General features: G+C 39.7%; 1 protein-coding gene across 1 annotated transcript in view; it reads right to left on the reverse strand.

The window, feature by feature from the left end:
* Positions 1-396: 396 nt before the first annotated feature.
* The window catches only part of LOC138152755 (leucine-rich repeat-containing protein 37A-like), a 68,938-nt gene continuing 51,184 nt past the window's right edge, over positions 397-18,150 (reverse strand). Inside the window, exons 11-13 of the mRNA XM_069076845.1 lie at positions 2,539-2,597; positions 950-1,001; positions 397-872 (exon numbers count right to left, since the gene is read on the reverse strand). Of these exons, the coding sequence (XP_068932946.1) occupies positions 723-872; positions 950-1,001; positions 2,539-2,597 (261 nt within the window). The 3' untranslated portion in view covers positions 397-722. The remainder of the gene's footprint in view (positions 873-949; positions 1,002-2,538; positions 2,598-18,150) is intronic.

Raw genomic sequence — 18,150 nt, forward strand, 5'->3', positions numbered from 1 at the left:
TGATTTTTACTTAATTCCACTTGATGTGAGGAAGGGGAAACCGAAAGGAATTATTATTAATAAATGAGGGTAGAACTAGCATCAGGCTAGATAAACCCAGGTAAAATGAAAGCCATGTGGAACTTGGACCAACTTATTTTTAAAACTTTCAAACACACAATATCCAGACAAAATCTTGGATCAATCCAGCTCCTCTACATATTCTTTTTAACCCAGTACCCCTTTCTTAGTTTGTGCTTCCCATAGGTTCTACCACTAAATCCAAGATTGGATGTGTGAGAAGCAGATGATAGTACCTTATATGTAGGCATTTCAAGGATCCCTGCCTTTTCTTATCCTGATCCAAAAAACCTCTGATGGATAAAAATCATCCCTTCTTTTTACTGAAAAGAAATAGATGTGATTGTTTCATTTTGTTTCCTGATCACATGACCAGAAGCGGGTATGGATTGTACACATTTAATATGATAAAAATAGAATTTTACAAATATTGTTGAGAAACCAATATTCACAAAATAATGTTGATAAATCTCTGTCTGAGACAATTTTAACCTTCTTCATTTTTCTTTTATCTTTTTTTTCCTATTATTTCATTCCTAGGACCAAAAAAAGAATTGTTAAAAACACACTACTTCTTTTGGTCTCTAAGGGAATATTGCTTTTCCCTTTTCTGGTTATATCACATATGTGGAAACTCACTGAATGTACCCATTACTAAGAATTTACCTTTCCTCTTTTTCGAAAATTTCCTCCTCATCAGAGGAATCCTGGTCACGTAGCTTTTGGGCCATGTTCTTTTTTCGTGTGGCATCTAGTGGTCGATACATATCTCTAAGCCAGAGGGGTTTTCCTTTTTTGTAAAGGTTCCCATCCTAGAAGATAAGATAGAATTTACTTCCCATGAAGATTTTCCTGGCCTTTGCTAGCATCAATGAGTACTCAAGTTTACCTCTTTGTGATTTTTTCTGGAGGACTTCTTTTGTAAAGATGTTATAAAATTCCTCGAAAAAGCACAAAAATGGTTAGCAATTAACATAATCTTTCAGTAATTCAATTGTGCAACTTGTTGATCAAAGGGGTGCTGAAGTTTCATTACCTACACCTGCTTGACAACAGGATGGTGAAAACAAGTGCATGCAAAGAGGTGGCTTGGAGTATTGGTCACTTGCTTTTTGGTCTGGGATCTCCTAAAGACACCCAAAGTAGCCCTTAAATGGTCCCCATCTCTGACTGGGCCTAACCCGAGGCCAAGTTGGATCTCCCATAGATATTATAGAACAATTCCTGTTAAACATAATTCAATCCAAATTACATCTTTAACACTATCTCTAAGTCAAGCCAACTGTCTGAGGTGGGAAGTGGAATGCCATTTACTTAGCTACTTTCATCAGTTAGTCTGTTCACAATTAAGTGGAAGCCAGGATCCAGTTAGCAATAATTTCCATGATATTGTTTGGCATTAACAGAGAGAACCAGAAAGAGCACCCATTGTGGAGTCCCCTCACCCAGGTTTTTCTTTCAGCTTTGCTACTAATTGACTGCTTAACTTTGGGCAAGTCACTTAACATTTTCTGTAACTCAGTATCTTCATCTGTGAAATGAAGGGGTCAAACCATATGATCCTTTCAAGCTCTGACATTGTATAATTCTAACCAAGTTTTGGGAATAAAAGAGCAGGAATTAAAACTGAAGAATGAGATTGACTTGCCTTTTATTCAGCTGAACCTAGATCAGGAAGGCACCTTTCTCATCTTTGGCAAGGTTGGCTTGTGGTCTATTTTATCGGAACAGCCCCAGCCTATGGCTCTGATGAATTTCTTCCCCTTCCCCTGCTCCATTACCTCCACACACCCCAAGGTCCAAGTTCTATCCCCTTTAGACACACTGGTGCTGTACAAGTCTCTGCAAGGGGGGGGGGCACTCTTTTTAAAAAGCACTGAGAAAGGGCAGATTCTAAATAATAGTAAGATTGATTTAAAATTGACTCAGTTTTGACTGATTTTGCTAGAAAAAACATAATATCAAAATGAATGTATGAACGTCTACTTCTTGTTGTCAAATTCTGAGAAGTGGAGGGGAGCATAGACGGACCCTAACAGTAAAGTGGTTGTGAATTTCCCTCCTGAGAGGCAAAGGACAACTACCAATCTTTCAGACCTAACAGGTAGGCCTGTTAGGCTGTGAAGTGACATATTTTTTTCTTTTCTTCTGGGACCCAAGAACAGATGAAGAAGCAGAAACTGAATTGGGGCCTTGTTAAAGGGGACCTTTCTCCTGATAGGTTATAAGCAAGAAGTAGCAACACAGTCTAATTAGAGGAATATTAAACCAGGAGTCAGTAGACCTAGGTCCTTTCCCCAGTTTTGAAACTAGCTTGATGTGTATTTTGTAGGCAAGTAGTTTCCCTTACAGTGGCTTGATGTGCTAATTGGTAAAGATAGAAGAGGTTGAACAGACTATTTTCCAGCTCTAGCATTCTATTTAAAATATTTACAAAAATCAGCACAATCATCTTCTGAAGGGGACAGTGATATTTACCATAAGTTGCATGAATGTTTTGTTTCATCTTTTGAAGTTGTTGGTCTATGGGAACAAATCTGTTTTGGAAGAAAATATCATTATTATTTTTGTTTCATTTTTAGTAAATATTTGTCAAATTGAAAAATATTCATTTATTTTTTTTAACAATTTTCTCTCTTTTTTTTTTAGTTTCCATCATTCATTTCCACAAGATTTTGAGTTACAAAATTTCTCCCCATTTTTCCCCTACCTACTACCCCAAAATAGTGATCCCACTGAATATCCCCTCCCCGAGTCTGCTTTCTCCCATATCTTACTCCATGCCTCCTTTGACTTTCCAGTAGGGCACGGTGGATCTCTATGCCCCAGTGCCTGTATATCTTATTTCCCAATTGCATGTAAAGTAATATTAATAATAGAGTGTATGCACACAAACGCACACACATATATACACACACATATATATATATTTTTTAAACATTTGATTTTAAAACTTTGAATTCCAGATTCTTTCCCTTCCTCCCTTGTCACCCACACTTGCTGGGAAGATAAGCAATTCATTTTGGTTGTACATGTGTAGCTAAATAAAACATTTCCATAGTGGACATATTGTGAAAGAATGATTATATTTCCCTCCATCCTATCCCATCCCCTACTTGTTCTATTCTCTACTTTGATCCTGTCTGTTTTAAAAAGTGGTTGCTTCCAACTTCCCTCCCCTCAGCCTGCGCTCCCTTCCATTATTCCCCCTCTCATCCCCTTCCCCCCTACTCTCCTATAGGGTGAGATACCCTATTTAGTGTGTATGTCATTCCCTCCCTAAGTCAAATTCAATGAGAATAAGGTTGACTCATTCCCTTTTGCCTTCCTGTTCTTCCCCTCCATTTTAACAGTTTTCCCTTGCCTCTTATATATGAGATAATTTACCCCATTCTGTCTCTCCCCATCTCCTCTCATTATATTCCTCTTTTACCTCTTAATTTCACCTTTTAAGTATTATCCCTTCCTATTAAATTGGTCTTGTGCCCTCTGTCTATGTATACCTGTACACATATATACACACACTCACATATGTATTCATACGCCCATATACCCTCCTATATAGACATATATATGTATGTATACTTATATATACATATATATATATATACACACACACACATTTCTATTCCCTTCAACTATTCTCATACTGAGAAAAGTTTCATAAGTTACAATTATCATTTTTCCATGTAGGAATATAAATAGTTCAACTTTGATAAGTTCCTTACGATTTCTTTTTCCTGTTTACCTTCTCATGCTTCTCTTGCTTCTTGTATCTGAATGTCAAATTTTCTATTCAACTCTGGTTTTTTCAGCAAGAATGCTTGAAAGTCCTCTATTCCACTGAATGACCATATTTTCCCCTGAAACATGAAACTCAGTTTTGCTGGGTAGGTGATTCTTGGTTTTAATCCTAGCTCCTTTGACCTCCGGAATATCATATTCAAGCCCTTCGATCCCTCAGTGTGGAAGTTTTCAGATCCCATGCTATCCTGATTGTGTTTCCACAATATTCAAATTGTTTTTTCCTGGCTGCTTGTAATATTTTCTCCTTGATCTGGGTATTCCGGAGCCTATATTATTCCTATAGTGGACATATTGTGAAAGACTGATTATATTTCCCTCCATATAGTATTCCTAGCAGTTTTCTTTTTGGGATCTTTTTCAGGAGGTGATCAGTGGATTCTTTCAACCTCTATTTTGCCCTCTGGTTCTAAAACATCAGGGAAATTTTCCTTGAGAATTTCTTGAAGGATGATGTCTGAGTTCTTTTTTTGATCATGACTTTCAGGTAGTCCAATAATTTTTAAATTATCTCTCCTGGATCTATTTTCCAGATCAGTGTTTTTTCCAATGAGATATTTCACATTGTCTTCTATTTTTTATTTTTTTTTTTGGATCTGTTTAATGGTATCTTGATTTCTAGTAAAGTCACTAGCTTCCATTTGTTCCAATCTAATTCTGAAAGAATGATTCTCTTCAGTGAGCTTTTGAGATTCTTTTTGCATCTGGCAAATTCGGCTTTTTAAGGCATTCTTCTCTTCATTGTCTTTTTGAGCCTCTTTTGCCATTTGAGTTAGTCTATTTTTTAAGGTATTTTCTTCAGTCAGGTTGTTGACTCTCATTTCATAATTTTCTTGCATCATTGTCATTTTTCTTCCCAATTTTTCCTCCACTTCTCTTATTTGGTTTTCAAAATCTTTTTTTAAGCTCCTCTATGGCCTGTAAGCAGCTCATATTTTTCTTGGAAGCTTTTGGTGCAGGAGATCTGATTATGTTGTCTTCCTCCTGTTTCATGCTTTGATCCTTTTTGTCCCCAAAATAGGAGTCTAATGTCAGATTGCTTTGTTTGCTTTGCTTCTTTTGCTTGCTCATGTTGCCACTGAATTACTTGACTTTTGGGCCTTTTGCCACTGTAGAACTCTGCTACCAGAAAGGGCTGCTTTGTCCCAATTGCTGGGGTTTTCGAAGCTGCTGGAGCTATTAGTTGTGTGCCCTCTCTGAAGCCTCAACATGCTCTGGCAAACTGGTCCTGCACCCCAGGACCTCCACCCTAGACAGAGATCCAGATCCAAGCAGGTTAGAGCAAGAGCGATTATCCCTCAGAATGGTTGCTTGGTCCCCCTACAGTCTACAGGAAAGGAGCTCTGAAGCAGCACAGCCATGGAGCCTCAGCAGCTTCTCACCCCGGGGGCAAAGGCTGGAATCGTACTCCTGAACTCCCTGTTCCTGCAAAGTCTACACTGACCTCTCACTTTGTCTTTGGCATCTGTGGGTTGATAATTCTGGAAACTGACACAGCTGCTGGTGATCTGAAGTCCCTCCAGCTGGCGGTTGTTCAGGCTGCCCTGAGGCTAAAACCTCTGGCTCCTGCAGGGCTGGGCACAAGAACTCCCAGATTGCTGTGCTGGCCCCTTTTTGCTGGCCTGCTGGGCTGTCTTCAGTGGGTGGTTAGCTTCTCTCTGTCATTTTGTGGGTTCTGTAGCTACAAAGTTTGTCTAGGGTCATTTTTTACATGAATTAGAGGAGGTGGAAGCCAGAGCCACGCAGAAGGCCTGTTTCTACTCCACCATCTTGACTTTGCCCCACAAAATATTCATTTCTGATTGAATGATTTATCAAATGCCTCCTGAGAGCATGTCAATTTGTGTGCCTATAATCATAGATGGGTAGTTCTTGCCTTCTCTGAATTTAGAAAAGCACAGGGGAGTGTAAACAATGGTAGGTTTGAATCCAGCTTCACACAGTGGTTGTGTGACCTTGTGCAAGTCAATTATCCTTGGTGAGCCTCAGTTTCCTTACTGGTATAATGAAAATAATACTTATATCACCTTGTATCATTTTTATTGTTAGGAAAGTAAAGCACACATTTATTATTTCACTTTTTTTAATAGCCACTTAAGCAAATAAAAAAAATTTTTTATTGTGGTCTCTTGTTTTAAACGCCACAGTTATTTCCCCTTACCTTAATCTACTTCTTCTCTCCTGCTCCACTTAACTATTAAATGAACACTTTTCTTCAGTCTAAGCTATTGAATGGGGTAAATGGGATATTGTTACAGAGCACTAAATTTTAGAGGGAGCAAAAATTATTTTTAAAGTGTGAAACTTAAAAATGACTTAAATTGCATTTTAACAGTATTTATAGTAATTTAGAAGCACAGAAACTGGTGAAAGTAATTAGTCAATAAGAATAATTCAATTAAAACTTAAAGTTGCCAGACACTGATCCCCTGATAGTAGCCTAGAGGTGTATTAGGGCTGATGTTTCAAAGTCTCTATTCTTCCTCCTGATGAGGTCAGTATCTGGGTCTCCCTTGCCCATTTGCAGACATTATACTGGGGTGTTCCCCCATGGGCCCTGTACCCCTTTAAGACATCCTTTCCTGCTCAACTGAATTAGTCTTGATTGTTTCTTGTATTATATTCACATAGCAAATTATAAAACTGATTAGATGGCATAAGATAATTGATTTAGAGATAGATGGGATACTTGAAGTCATCTCCTCATTTTTGGAAACTGAGGCCCAGAGAGGTTAATTGCTTAAAATTACACAAGTAGGAAGTGGCAGAGACACAACATAAAAAACACATGTCTTCTTGCTCCAAATCCAGCAGGCATCAACATTGTTAATTATATTTCTATCTTATCCCCCAATAGATATTTGTTAAATGTATTGAATTACTTCATATCTGTTGAGCACAACCCCACCTTCCATTTCCTTAATTGATCTATAAGCAACAACTCCACCTTCCCTTCCCTTCCACTGATCTGTAAGCAGGCATTTTAGCATAACTTTTACCCTTCCCTCTCCTAATTGATCCACGGGTGGGGGTTCAGCTTAGGGTAAAATCCCTGCTCCATTCTTCCCTGCCCCCTACTGGGTGTTCCCCATCTCCACCCATTCTGGGTTCCCTGTACCTCAACCTAGGAAAAACGTTCTGGAAAATTCAAATATACACTGACCAATCACTGATTGTAGTTTCAGCTTATGTAACCTGACTATTGTAATCTCTTTAAAAACTGGCATACTGTTCATGCCAATTTACTCTCTGATTTGGGTATGTGACCTCGGCAGTCCCGTGGTAAGGTAATAAAATCCACTTCCAATTTTAATCTCAGGGATCTTCTGTCTCGCTCCATTATGCCCAACAATATCCTCTTCATAAATTCTCTGACCCTTTCCATATTCACCAATCCATGAAAGCTCTCCTGGTTTTCTTTGTCTGTCTTTGAAGCTTAACCCACTTCAACAATGGTCTCACTAGCAATTGAGGATTCTTCACCCCCCTAACCCTCTGCTTTAATAATTCCCAATCATGGGGAACCTCTACCATTCACATTTCTTGCCTCTACTCCATGCCTATTGTTGTAGGAGCTCTTGAAAACAGTACAAATTTTCTTTACAAAACCTCAGCGAGGTTATTATTCACCACATGACAATCCTTTTATTCTTTTCAGTTATCCTCTGGCTTATTATCTTATCTATGTTTCATTTCCCACAATGGCATTACAAATCCTTTCCATTCTTTTCAAATTCTTGACCCAGCCCCACCCTCTTTCATGCCTTTCTACAAAGATAAATCTATTTGACCAAGAACTACCTTAACTCTCCACCTTTGCATGCCAACTTTCTCATCTTTTGCTCCTAGCTTCTTCTCCCCTTCAGAGGAAAGTGTGGCCTACCTTCAGGTCAAGGCTAAGCCCTTCTCCCCTACCCAATGTCCTTGATCCTATCTCTGGCCTCTGCCAAGACCTTGTTCTATCAGTCATTTACTGGGTCTTGCATCTCCAGTCTCTTTTTTTTTTACTGGCTCCTTTCCTAAACATTCTCAGATCTCCCCTACATTAAGATATGCCCTGTCACACTTTCCAAATAGTAACGTTTCCTTTCTTTTATTGACAGACTACTGAATAGAAGTCTAAAATTCCTGCTTTCACTTCTTTACCAATCAATTACTCTCAGAACCTCTTATAATCTGACTTGAACCCTCCCAACTACTCTTAAGCCCTCTCTTGAACTATTTAAAGGACTCTCTTAAAGGTAAAGAATTACCTTCTAACTTCCAAATCCATTGGCCTTTTCTCAGTCCTGATTGTTCTTGATCTTTCTGCAGCATTTGGGATTGCTGACTAATCTTTTTGATAATCTCTCCTTTCTTTAACCACCAGAGGCAATGCTGACCACATGCAGGATTCTGTGCTATAATTAGAACCACGAACTAACCATTAACTGCTCACTCCAGCTTTTAAGAACTCCCGCTAATACCAGAGGGATATTTTTCTAGTTATCTATGGTTCTCAGAGAGCTAGCTACTAATATCCGCCTAGTTTCCTAGCTTTTGTAGGTGGTTAAAACTCTCTTGTCAGTGTAGAGGGGTGGGTGGGTGTGTTTGTGTGCACAAACCTGCACAGGTACTTTTGGCGCTCTTACCCCGTGTCCCCTCCTCCGTATTCACAGCTGAAACTTTGCACGCTAAGCCCGCCTTCTGTCACCCCTGACACATCAGTTCCTTGGTCTCTACGACGCTTCATGACACTGTACACTCTTCTTGTCATCCTACGTCCTGCCTCCTACCTGAATGTTCCTCTTTCTCCTTTAATGGCTCCCTTCTTCCTTTTCTTATCACCACAATGTAGACTAGTTGTTCTCAAACTTTTTAGTCTCAGGACTCCTTTAAATTCCTTTTTTTGTGATAAGTTAATTTATTTATTTTTAGTTTTCAACATTCACTTCCATAAGTTTTAAATTTTCTCCCCTTCTCTCCCCTCCCCCTCCCTCAAGGCAGCATGCAACCTAATATAGGCTCTCTATATACATTCCTATTAAACATATTTTCACATGAAGGACTACTTTAAATTCTTTTTTTCGTCTTTTTGGAGGGGGGAAGGCAGGCAATCAGGGTTAAGTGATTTGTCCAAGGTCACACAGCTAGTACCTGTTAAGTGTCTGAGGTCGGATTTGAACTCAGGTCCTCCTGACTCTAGGGCTGGTGCTCTATTCACTGTGCCACCTAGCTGCTTCTAAAGGACTCCTTTAAATTCTTAAAAATTATCAAAGCCCTCCTCCTGGAGAGCTTTTGTTTATATGGGTTTGATCTCATGATATTTACCATATTAGAAATGAAAACATCTTAGTATTATTACAAAAATAGTTTTGACCTCATAGACTTCCTGAAAAGGTATTGGGGACCCCCAGGGATCCCTGGAATACACACTGGGAGCTACTGCTGTAGATAATCCTCAGGGCTCTGTACATGTTTTTCTTCTTTATACAATCTCGCCCACTACTGTGGCTTTGGCTATCACCTTTACATGGAGATCACCAGATCTGTCATTATACATTTCTATTCTCCTTGGAACTGGAAAGTTGTGTTTCCAACTGACTATATAGGGCATCTCCACTTAGATATCTAACCAAGACTTTAAATTCAACATGTCCTAAAGGGTGAGTCTCAAATTTGCTCTTCTTCTTGCCTTTCCTATTTCTGTTAGTAATTTTCTCAGTCACAAACATTCAAAATCTTGGTATCATCTTTGATTACTCCCCACATCTAATCCATTATTCTAATTCCTGTTAATTTTACTGCTGCAATACTTCTTGCATCTGTCCCCTCATCTTAATCCCTGCTGTTCCCACCCTAGCTCAAGTCTCTATCATGTCTCATGTAGACTTAGGTATCAGATTTCTTTCTTTTATTTGCTTTTTGAAGGGAAATTGGGGTTAAGTGACTTGCCCAAGGTCACACGGCTAGTTTTTTTGTGTGTTAAGTGTCTGAGGTCAGATCTGAACCCAGGTCCTCCTGACTCCAGGGCTGGTGCTCTATTCACTGCTCCACCTAGCCGCCCCTTGTGTATCAGATTTCTAAACAGGTGTTCTAATGACTAGCCTGTCTCTCTCTTTCCCCTTCATCCTACACACTTTTGCCAGGTTAATCTTATCATGAGATGTGAATATTTTTGGCCACAAAAACTAAGATATATTATCTGTCTTGATGGAGGAAGTACTAACACTGATCAATTCATGATGTTTTTGAAATATTAAATTATTCTATCATGTTAATATATTTCATGGTGGTTTGGCTATTCCTTTATTGTTGAATTGTTTTGCCATTACAAACAAGCTTATAAATCAGTCATCCAGTCATTAAGCCCTTATTATGGGCTTGGCATGGTGCTAAGGTCTGGGAATACAAAGAAAAATAAACCCATAGTCCCCATTGCAAGAAACTTTTATTCTAATATGGGAGACAAGATGTAAACAATAATGTGCATACAAAACAGAAAGAATATAAGTGGGAGGTGATCTCAGAGGGAAGGCAAATGGGGACCAGGTGGGTGGAGTTAGTAGAGATCCTTTTGCAAAAGGATGGATTTGAGTTGAGTCTTGAAGAGTCATGGGATCCAAGAAATAGAGCTAAGATGGGAGAGGCATCTGAGGCCTGGGAGACAGCAAATGCAAATTTATAGAGATGGGTGATGGAGTATCATGTGTGAAGAGCAAGGTCGTCACTGTAGGTAGATTGTTCAGTATGGGGAGGAGAGTAAAGAATAAGAAGGCTATACATGTAGGAAGGAGTCAGTTTGTGACAGGCCTAAAAAATCAAGAAGAGGATTTTATATTTGATCCTAGAGTGGTAGGGACCCACTGGAGTGTGTTTGTGTGGGGGTGGGGGAGTGACATGGTCAGACCTACACTTTAGGAAGGTCACTTTGGCAACTGAGTGGAAGAGGAACTGGAGTGGGGAAAGAATTGTGGCAGAAATCAGCAAGCAGCCTATTACAATAATCTAAGCATGAAGTGATAAGGGCCTGTAACAGGGTGGCATCTATTTGAGAGGACAGAAGGGGCCACATGAAAACATCGCTGATGTGAACATACATAGAGGGAAAAAAAGGGAAAAAAGCATAGTTTTCTGTGGCAGCTCTACTAGCCTTTTACATCAAAATGAACTGTAGAGTTAGAATCTTCTTTTGGATACCATTTACACCCCAGACACCAGTCCAAGGCTTGCAGTGAGAAGGGTCTACACTAGAGTAAGGTCAGTGTCAGAGGAGAGAAAGTGCTGCAAAGGTAGAATCAACAGACCTTAGTTAACAGATTGGATTATGGGGATTGGATGGGGATGAGGGGGGCGGAGCTGGTGATGAGGGATACTGAGGAATAGAGGATGACTCCTAGGTTGGGAGCCTGAGGAACTGGCAGGGTGATATTGCCCTCTATAGTAAATAGGGAAGAGGTGGGGAGTGTTTAGGGGGGGAAGATAAGGAGTCCTCTTTTGGACATCTTTAGCTTAAAATATCTACTGGACATCCAGTTTTAAATGTCTGAAAAGCAGTTGGAGATGTGAGATTAGAGGACAGCAGAGATATTGGGGCAGAATAGTAAGATTTGAGAATCATCAGCATGGAGATGGTGATTAAATCCATGGGAGTAGATGAGACCACCAAGTGAAGTAGTAGAGAGAAAGAAGAGAAGGCCCAGGACATAACCTAGAGGGATACCTATAGTTAGAGGGCATGGTTTGTATGAGAAACCAGCAAAGGAGATAGAGGAGTGGTCAGAGAAGAGAGTATCCAGGAGAAAATGGTCATCAATAGTATCCAGCTTCAAAAGCTGCTTTTATTGTGAGTAATGATTTCTTCCAGACCTTATATTTGAACACTGCTGTAGTTCAGTTTTAGAGCAGGATGCGTGTGTGTGTGTGTGTGTGTATGAGTGTCAGTGTGAGTCTATGTCTGTGTGTCTGTGTGTGAGTGTGTGTGTGTCTGTGTGTGAACGTGTGTCTGTGTGCATGGGGAAGCAGGAGACAAGCTGTCTGACTACAGATTAGTGTGGGAAGTCTACATGGTGATGGATAGCTCAGAGGTATCTACCTCATAAAAAGCTAAGGAAGATGGCCTTAGGAAGGTTTTGGTGAGGACATCTTAGGTTTGTAGAATGCTTCTTCCTTAGCAGGTAAAAAAATGAAAGTTTTCTGAGGTTCTTAGGGATCAGAGAGGTGGAATGTCAAGGAAGAGAAACTAGTGATAAAACTCAAAAGATACTGAAAGTCTGACATTGTTTGAAAACCCCGCCATCTAGGGTTCCAACCTAATTATCAGGTAGCCTATGTCACACTCCCAATTCCAGTTTTTCTGAGCCAAATAAGCATTTATTGAGTTTAACAGAAATTTGCTGTGGCTGATAACTGTGGAAGCAGCAAACAAAGAATCAAAGCATCTCAGATTTGGAAGGAATTTCAGAGATCATCAAACCCAACCCATTTCTGAACAAGAATCCATGCTATACCATGCCTAACAAATGGGCATCTAGCCTCTGATTGAAACCTCCAATGAAGGGGAGCCCAACACCTCCTGAGGCAGCTCATTATATTCCTGGACAGCTCTATAAGAAACTTTTCCTGACCCACTGCTCCTAGTTTCTGCCCTCTGGGTCAAGCACAAGCCTAATCCTTGTTCCAAATGATAGATCTTCAGATACATGAAAGACAGATCTCATTTCCTTGCTAAATCTCTCAGCCCAAGCATCTCCAGTTCCTTCAGCCTGTCTTTTTCTCTAGTTCCCTCTCTACCTCAGTTGCCTATCTTTGGATATTCTTCAACTTACCAATGTGTCCTTTCCAAAATGAAAGCTCCAGAATTGACCACACTGTTCCAGCTGGGGTCTGATTAAGGGAGACTTAAGTGGGATCATCCACTCCTTAGTACTAGATGTTATACTTCTCTTAAAGTAGGATCAGATTAGGTTTTTTTTTTTTGATGTCATGTCATGCTGTTCATTGAGCCTGCGACTTAATAAGATTCCTGGATCTTTTTCAGACAAACTACTGTCTCTTCCTCCCCTTACCTTGTACTTAGGAAGTTGATTTTGTAAACTCAAGTGTAGGACTTTATATTTCTACTGAATTTAATTTTAGCCTGTTGAGATCTCTTTGGATCTTAACCCTGGCATTTAACATGTTAATTGTCTATCACAGTTTTGTATCTTATAAAAACATAAATATGCCATCTACGACTTTATTAAGTCGCTGACACAAATATGAGATACTATGAGGGCAACGACACATCTTTGGGGCACTGCACTGGAGACTTCCCTCCAAACTGCCATTGAGCAATCAGTTACTATTCTTTGTAGGCAGTCCTTCAACTAGCTCCAAATGTACCTAATTATATAATCATCTGGCCCAAATCTCTCCATTTTGTCCACAAAGATAGCATGAGAGACTTGTTTCAATACTTTCCTGAAATCTAGTTCAACTGCGCCTATAGGATTCCCCTTATCTAGCAGTTGATTACCCAAAAATAAATATGCTAAGTCTGATATGATATCCTTTCAACGAAGTCTTATTGGCTCTTAGTTAAAATTGCTTCTCTTCTAATTTCTCATAGACGGTAGAAGGCAAGTTCACTGATTTTGTTCTCTCCCTTTTAAAGAAAACCAGGAAATTTTCTCTTCTCTGGTCTTTGTAGAATGGTCTCCCATTCTACACCTTCTTTTAAAGATCACTGACGTTTCATCAATCACACAGGCCAGTTCTTTCAGTAACATATGACACTGTTTCTGATTATGATGACTTGAACTCACCAGGAGCAAATGGATGCCTTCTTATCATATCTTCCCTGATCTTGGACCTTAGCTTTAGTTTCCACTAAACTATTTTCCCTGTTCTTTTCTCAGTCTAAAGGTCATTATTTTTTAGTAGAGAAAGCAGAAGCAACATGAGTTGAGTAGTACTGAATTCTTTTCTAATATCTGTTAAATCACCCTGTCTCATCCTATCCCTTTTGGATAATCTTGTTCACTACCCCTTCTCCCCTTATCAAAGACTTTCATTCATTCATTGTCACCACAAGTTTATAATAGTCTTTAAAAAAAACCTCAAACTGCTTTAAAAAAAATGTAGCCTTTTCTTTTGTCTTTTCTTCAGTCTTCTATACAGGTGTTTTAAAAATCTGAAGTGGTCAGTGAATTCCTTGTGCATTCACTTCGGTTTCTTTAGACCCTGCCCCTTCCATCTCACCTCCCCTTCTTTCTTAGTAGGATTGTTTTGGATTATATTAGAATTTCATTCTTGACAGTCTCTTTTTCCTCTGATGTCCCTTTTAGGATCCTTTGGCCCCGGAACCCTGCCTATCCTTTTTCTGAGCCCTTTGAAATCTGCTCCTCTGAAATCTAAGGTGTGAATCAAACAGCTTGGCTTTCCATTTCTTTTCCATTATGAATTTTAAGACACAGTGGCCACTTCCCTTCAAAGTTCCCCACATTTCTGTTTGAGAATTTATTTTCTCCTTGTTGGTCAAAATGACAAAAGACGTTTCCCTTGTTGTTTTCTCTATCTTTGAAGAATGAAATCACCGTTAAGTTGCTTGAAAATGATATCTGCAAGGATTTATCACCTGCTTTGCTTTTAACAATGAGTGAGCTATAATAGATGTCAGAACAGAGGAAGTTCCACTACTATATCACTACTATATTATAACTCCAATCCCCATTTGTGATCTGTTTACTGAACTTATTATCCATTTCTTTCTGTACATACAGGTGGTCTGTACATCTCAAAAAATATCATTTCTGTTTCTTCCTCTGTCGCTCTTCCCCAAATTCTCCCCACTGTCTTCCTCCCCTCCCTACTCTTGGTTTCTGTATTTCCTTACATAAGCATATTTTCTTAGTATACAATGCTATTCTACTAGTCCTATTTATTTACTGCTACCTTCAGAGTCAGTATGATATAGTGAAGAGAGCATTGGACTTGTCAGCAAGAGCTGAATTCAAATTCTGCCTCCAGCTCTTACTAGTTGTGATCCCGGACAAGTCACTTAATCTCTCTAAACATCAGTTTCTTTATCTGTAAAAGTGTGTAATATGGTCTGTGACACTTACTTTCCAGTGTTGTGGTAAGGATCAAATGAGATCACATATGTAAGAGTTGGTAGAATAAAGCACTATATACATTCCTGTTGGTATTCCCTTTGCTAAATCCCCTTCCATAGCCATGTGCCAGTTCTGAGTCCTGTCCTACCAAGTCTCAGTAATCTAAGGTAGAGCTCGTCCCCTTGCGTTAGGATCTCTAATTCATCCTGTTTAGCCATATTTTGCGCATTTTTGTACAGACATTTGAGTCCATTGTTGTGTTGTTTCAGTCATGTCTGACTCTTTGTGACCCCATTTTGGATTTTCTTGGCAAGGGTATTGGAGTGGTTTGCCTTTTCCTTCTCCAGCTCATTTTATAGATGAGGAAACTGAGTGTTAAGTGACTTATCTGAGTTACACAGATATTAAGTGTCAGAGGCCATATTTGAACTCATCCAGCACTCTATTCACTTTGCCACTTAGCTGACCTATTTAAGTCCATAGGTTTTATTATTTCTCTCTCTCTTCTTGTTTAGTGTTTCCTAAGAAGTAACTGGCTCTCTCCATTGAGAGTCTTTTTTTCCACTAGGTTGGACTTTCTATTCTCTCTGCTATCTGTATGGACAATATATTTATGGACAGATTTCTCCTCCCCTTCCATTTTCAGTTAAAGGTCCTCTGGATCACATTTGTACAACTTTAGGCAAATATATTTTTATTGGACCTCATTAGGTGCACTCTATCCCTGGTCAAGGGTACATTACTCTTGTGTTTTAAGCCATGGTCCAGAAATCCAAATCAATATTTTAGACACAATCGTAGCCAACTGTATAATAGCCCTATAATTGCTTGGCCTAATCAACCTCCTCAACTTCCACAATCTGTTTCTTCACTCTACCACAACTACAGGCAAAAGTATTTATGCTCTTGATCTGATCATTGGCCAGAAGTGGTCTGCCTCCACAATCCATAACGCTGACCATAATTTCCTGTCCTTCCATCTCTCTCTGTGATCCACTTCTCCTAGCCTACTTTCCATATTCATCATAATTTGTTCATTAAAATTTTACATTATCCAATATCAGCTGGGCCTTGACTATTGAATGCCAATCTTTTTACTCTTCCCTAATTGGCTAGAGTTCTATTGCACTCCCTATAGCAACTGTTCTAAGCCACCTTTGCTCCCCGTAAACCATTTATACTGCCTCCTCTCTGTAGAAGACCTCACTTCACAAAAATTAAGGCAATTTTTGGAAGCTCCCTTTTCTCCACAATTCCACATTTTAAAATAACCTCAAAATACTCTGCCATTTTCTCTTCTTGTGTATAGCTCTTGGTGAATGAGATAGACTTTGTCCTTGTCAATGCTAACTCCTTTCACTTGTGGTCTTGATACAGTCCTCTCCTCTCTCTGGAGCTTGCCCATTGACAACCTCCCTCTCTCATCCTAATTCTCAATCCCCAGACTCCTTCTCTGCCATCCAGGTCTTCCCCATCTCCGAGTTAAGACTCCTTTTCTTGCATTCTTTGGCTCATTACATTCTCACACCCCCTCCCCCTTCTCCCCTTCCCAACCTGGGGAAAAACAATTTATAGCTTAGGTTTGGCTCATATCTAAGGTGTTCTTAAGAGGGTGAGGGTGTGTGGCATAAAGAGGTACTCAATGTACAATAGGAGTTAGGTATAGAGAGACACTATATCATAGTAGCTAAAAGGTTATTAAGATCTGTGTCAAAGGGCCATCTGACATAAATTGGCTGTGTGGCTCCAAGCAGGTCACTTGATCTATTACTCTAGGCAAATCTCTTGAAAAGAAAGCACTAACTTTGGTAGAAGGAATTTCCACACTCAGGAGTTCACTATACCAATGGAATCACAGGCCAAGTTCCTATCCCTACACACACCAAAAAATGTTTAACACATACAAGACCCACAAACATACCGATAAAAGATTTGAAACAGGATATAATAACTTATAGTTACTGTTAAACCCTCTTGACAAGTAGAGACTTCAATATCAGACTATGAAGCAGTTAACAAGACTGCATTTGACATTTCCGCTCAGCTCTGCAATGACCCCACAATTCCCTCCAGGTTCATGTCTTCTGGGAAGTCTGGCCAGAGATTGATCCTCCCCCTGTCATGAGCTATCTTCTCCAATGTAAAAATCCCCTCTGCCACCAGTCAGCTCTGACCAATAAACCAATGATCTCTGGACTTTGCAAATGCTGACATTCATCACAGAGTTACTATTTTGTCATCTATACTTAGAAAAGAAGTAAAACAAGAGGCAGCCAGTAGCTCAGGCTCAGACTTGCCTAAGCCCACACATATGCTTAAGCTACCATAAGCTTGAAACTTGTCATTTCCGCTGGGATGCTGGAAAAGAAAAGGAGAATTGCTGCTCCATCTACCTCTAAGATAACCCAGGGAGATAAAGCTTATGTTCCAGAGACAGAAAGGAAAAGTGCAAATTGAAAGACATTTCTCCTTTTTGAACCAATAAAGCCCCTCTTCTGTCACCGTTACACGGATAAAAGACCAGTAAGGAGATTGTTTCATCATGCAAAAGCACCTGGGTCCTACAGCACTGAGCAAACAAACATGGTCAGCCAGAAGTAGGCAGGGCAGCTCTGTGAATGCTCCATAGGATATAATCCTCATTATATTTTAAAGAAACTTTCACCTGACCCTACCATACACTAAAGCTATCATACTATATCTTTTTTATCTTCCATAGTAAAATTCTTAGAAAAAACAGTCAATACTTTTGCCTTTATTTTTTAACTCACTTCTCAACCCTTTGCAGTTTATTTTTTTTGTCCCCACTTCTTGACTGAAACTGCTCTCTTGGAGGTCATCAATGATCCCATTACTGCTAATTCCCCTGGAACTTAACCTTCTTGATCTGTGCTATGTTTGACACTGTTGACCAATCTTTCCTCTTGGATATTCAGTAAGAAGAGAAGTGGTGCCTGGCTGGTAGCCTCCTTGGATGCAGCCCTCTCAGTGACAAAGTGTGATTCTAGTGAGGTAGTGGAGCCATCTAGGAGGATGATGACCCTTCTCTATCCCAACAGAGTATAGAGTGTGGGCTCAACCAACAGGGCTCATCCTGGGAGAGTCCTGGCTGCTGTCACCTCTCTTTTGAGTGCTAGATTTTAGTTGTGATCTTGTGAGTACTGTGATGATCCTGGAAAGCCTTCAAGTGCTGGCAGCAAGGGCAGCCTCT

The sequence above is a fragment of the Petaurus breviceps genome, unplaced genomic scaffold (genome assembly GCF_028583685.1).
Source record: "Petaurus breviceps papuanus isolate PSGF00001 unplaced genomic scaffold, PetGlider_PUasm1.0 90925, whole genome shotgun sequence".
Classification (NCBI taxonomy): domain Eukaryota; kingdom Metazoa; phylum Chordata; class Mammalia; order Diprotodontia; family Petauridae; genus Petaurus; species Petaurus breviceps.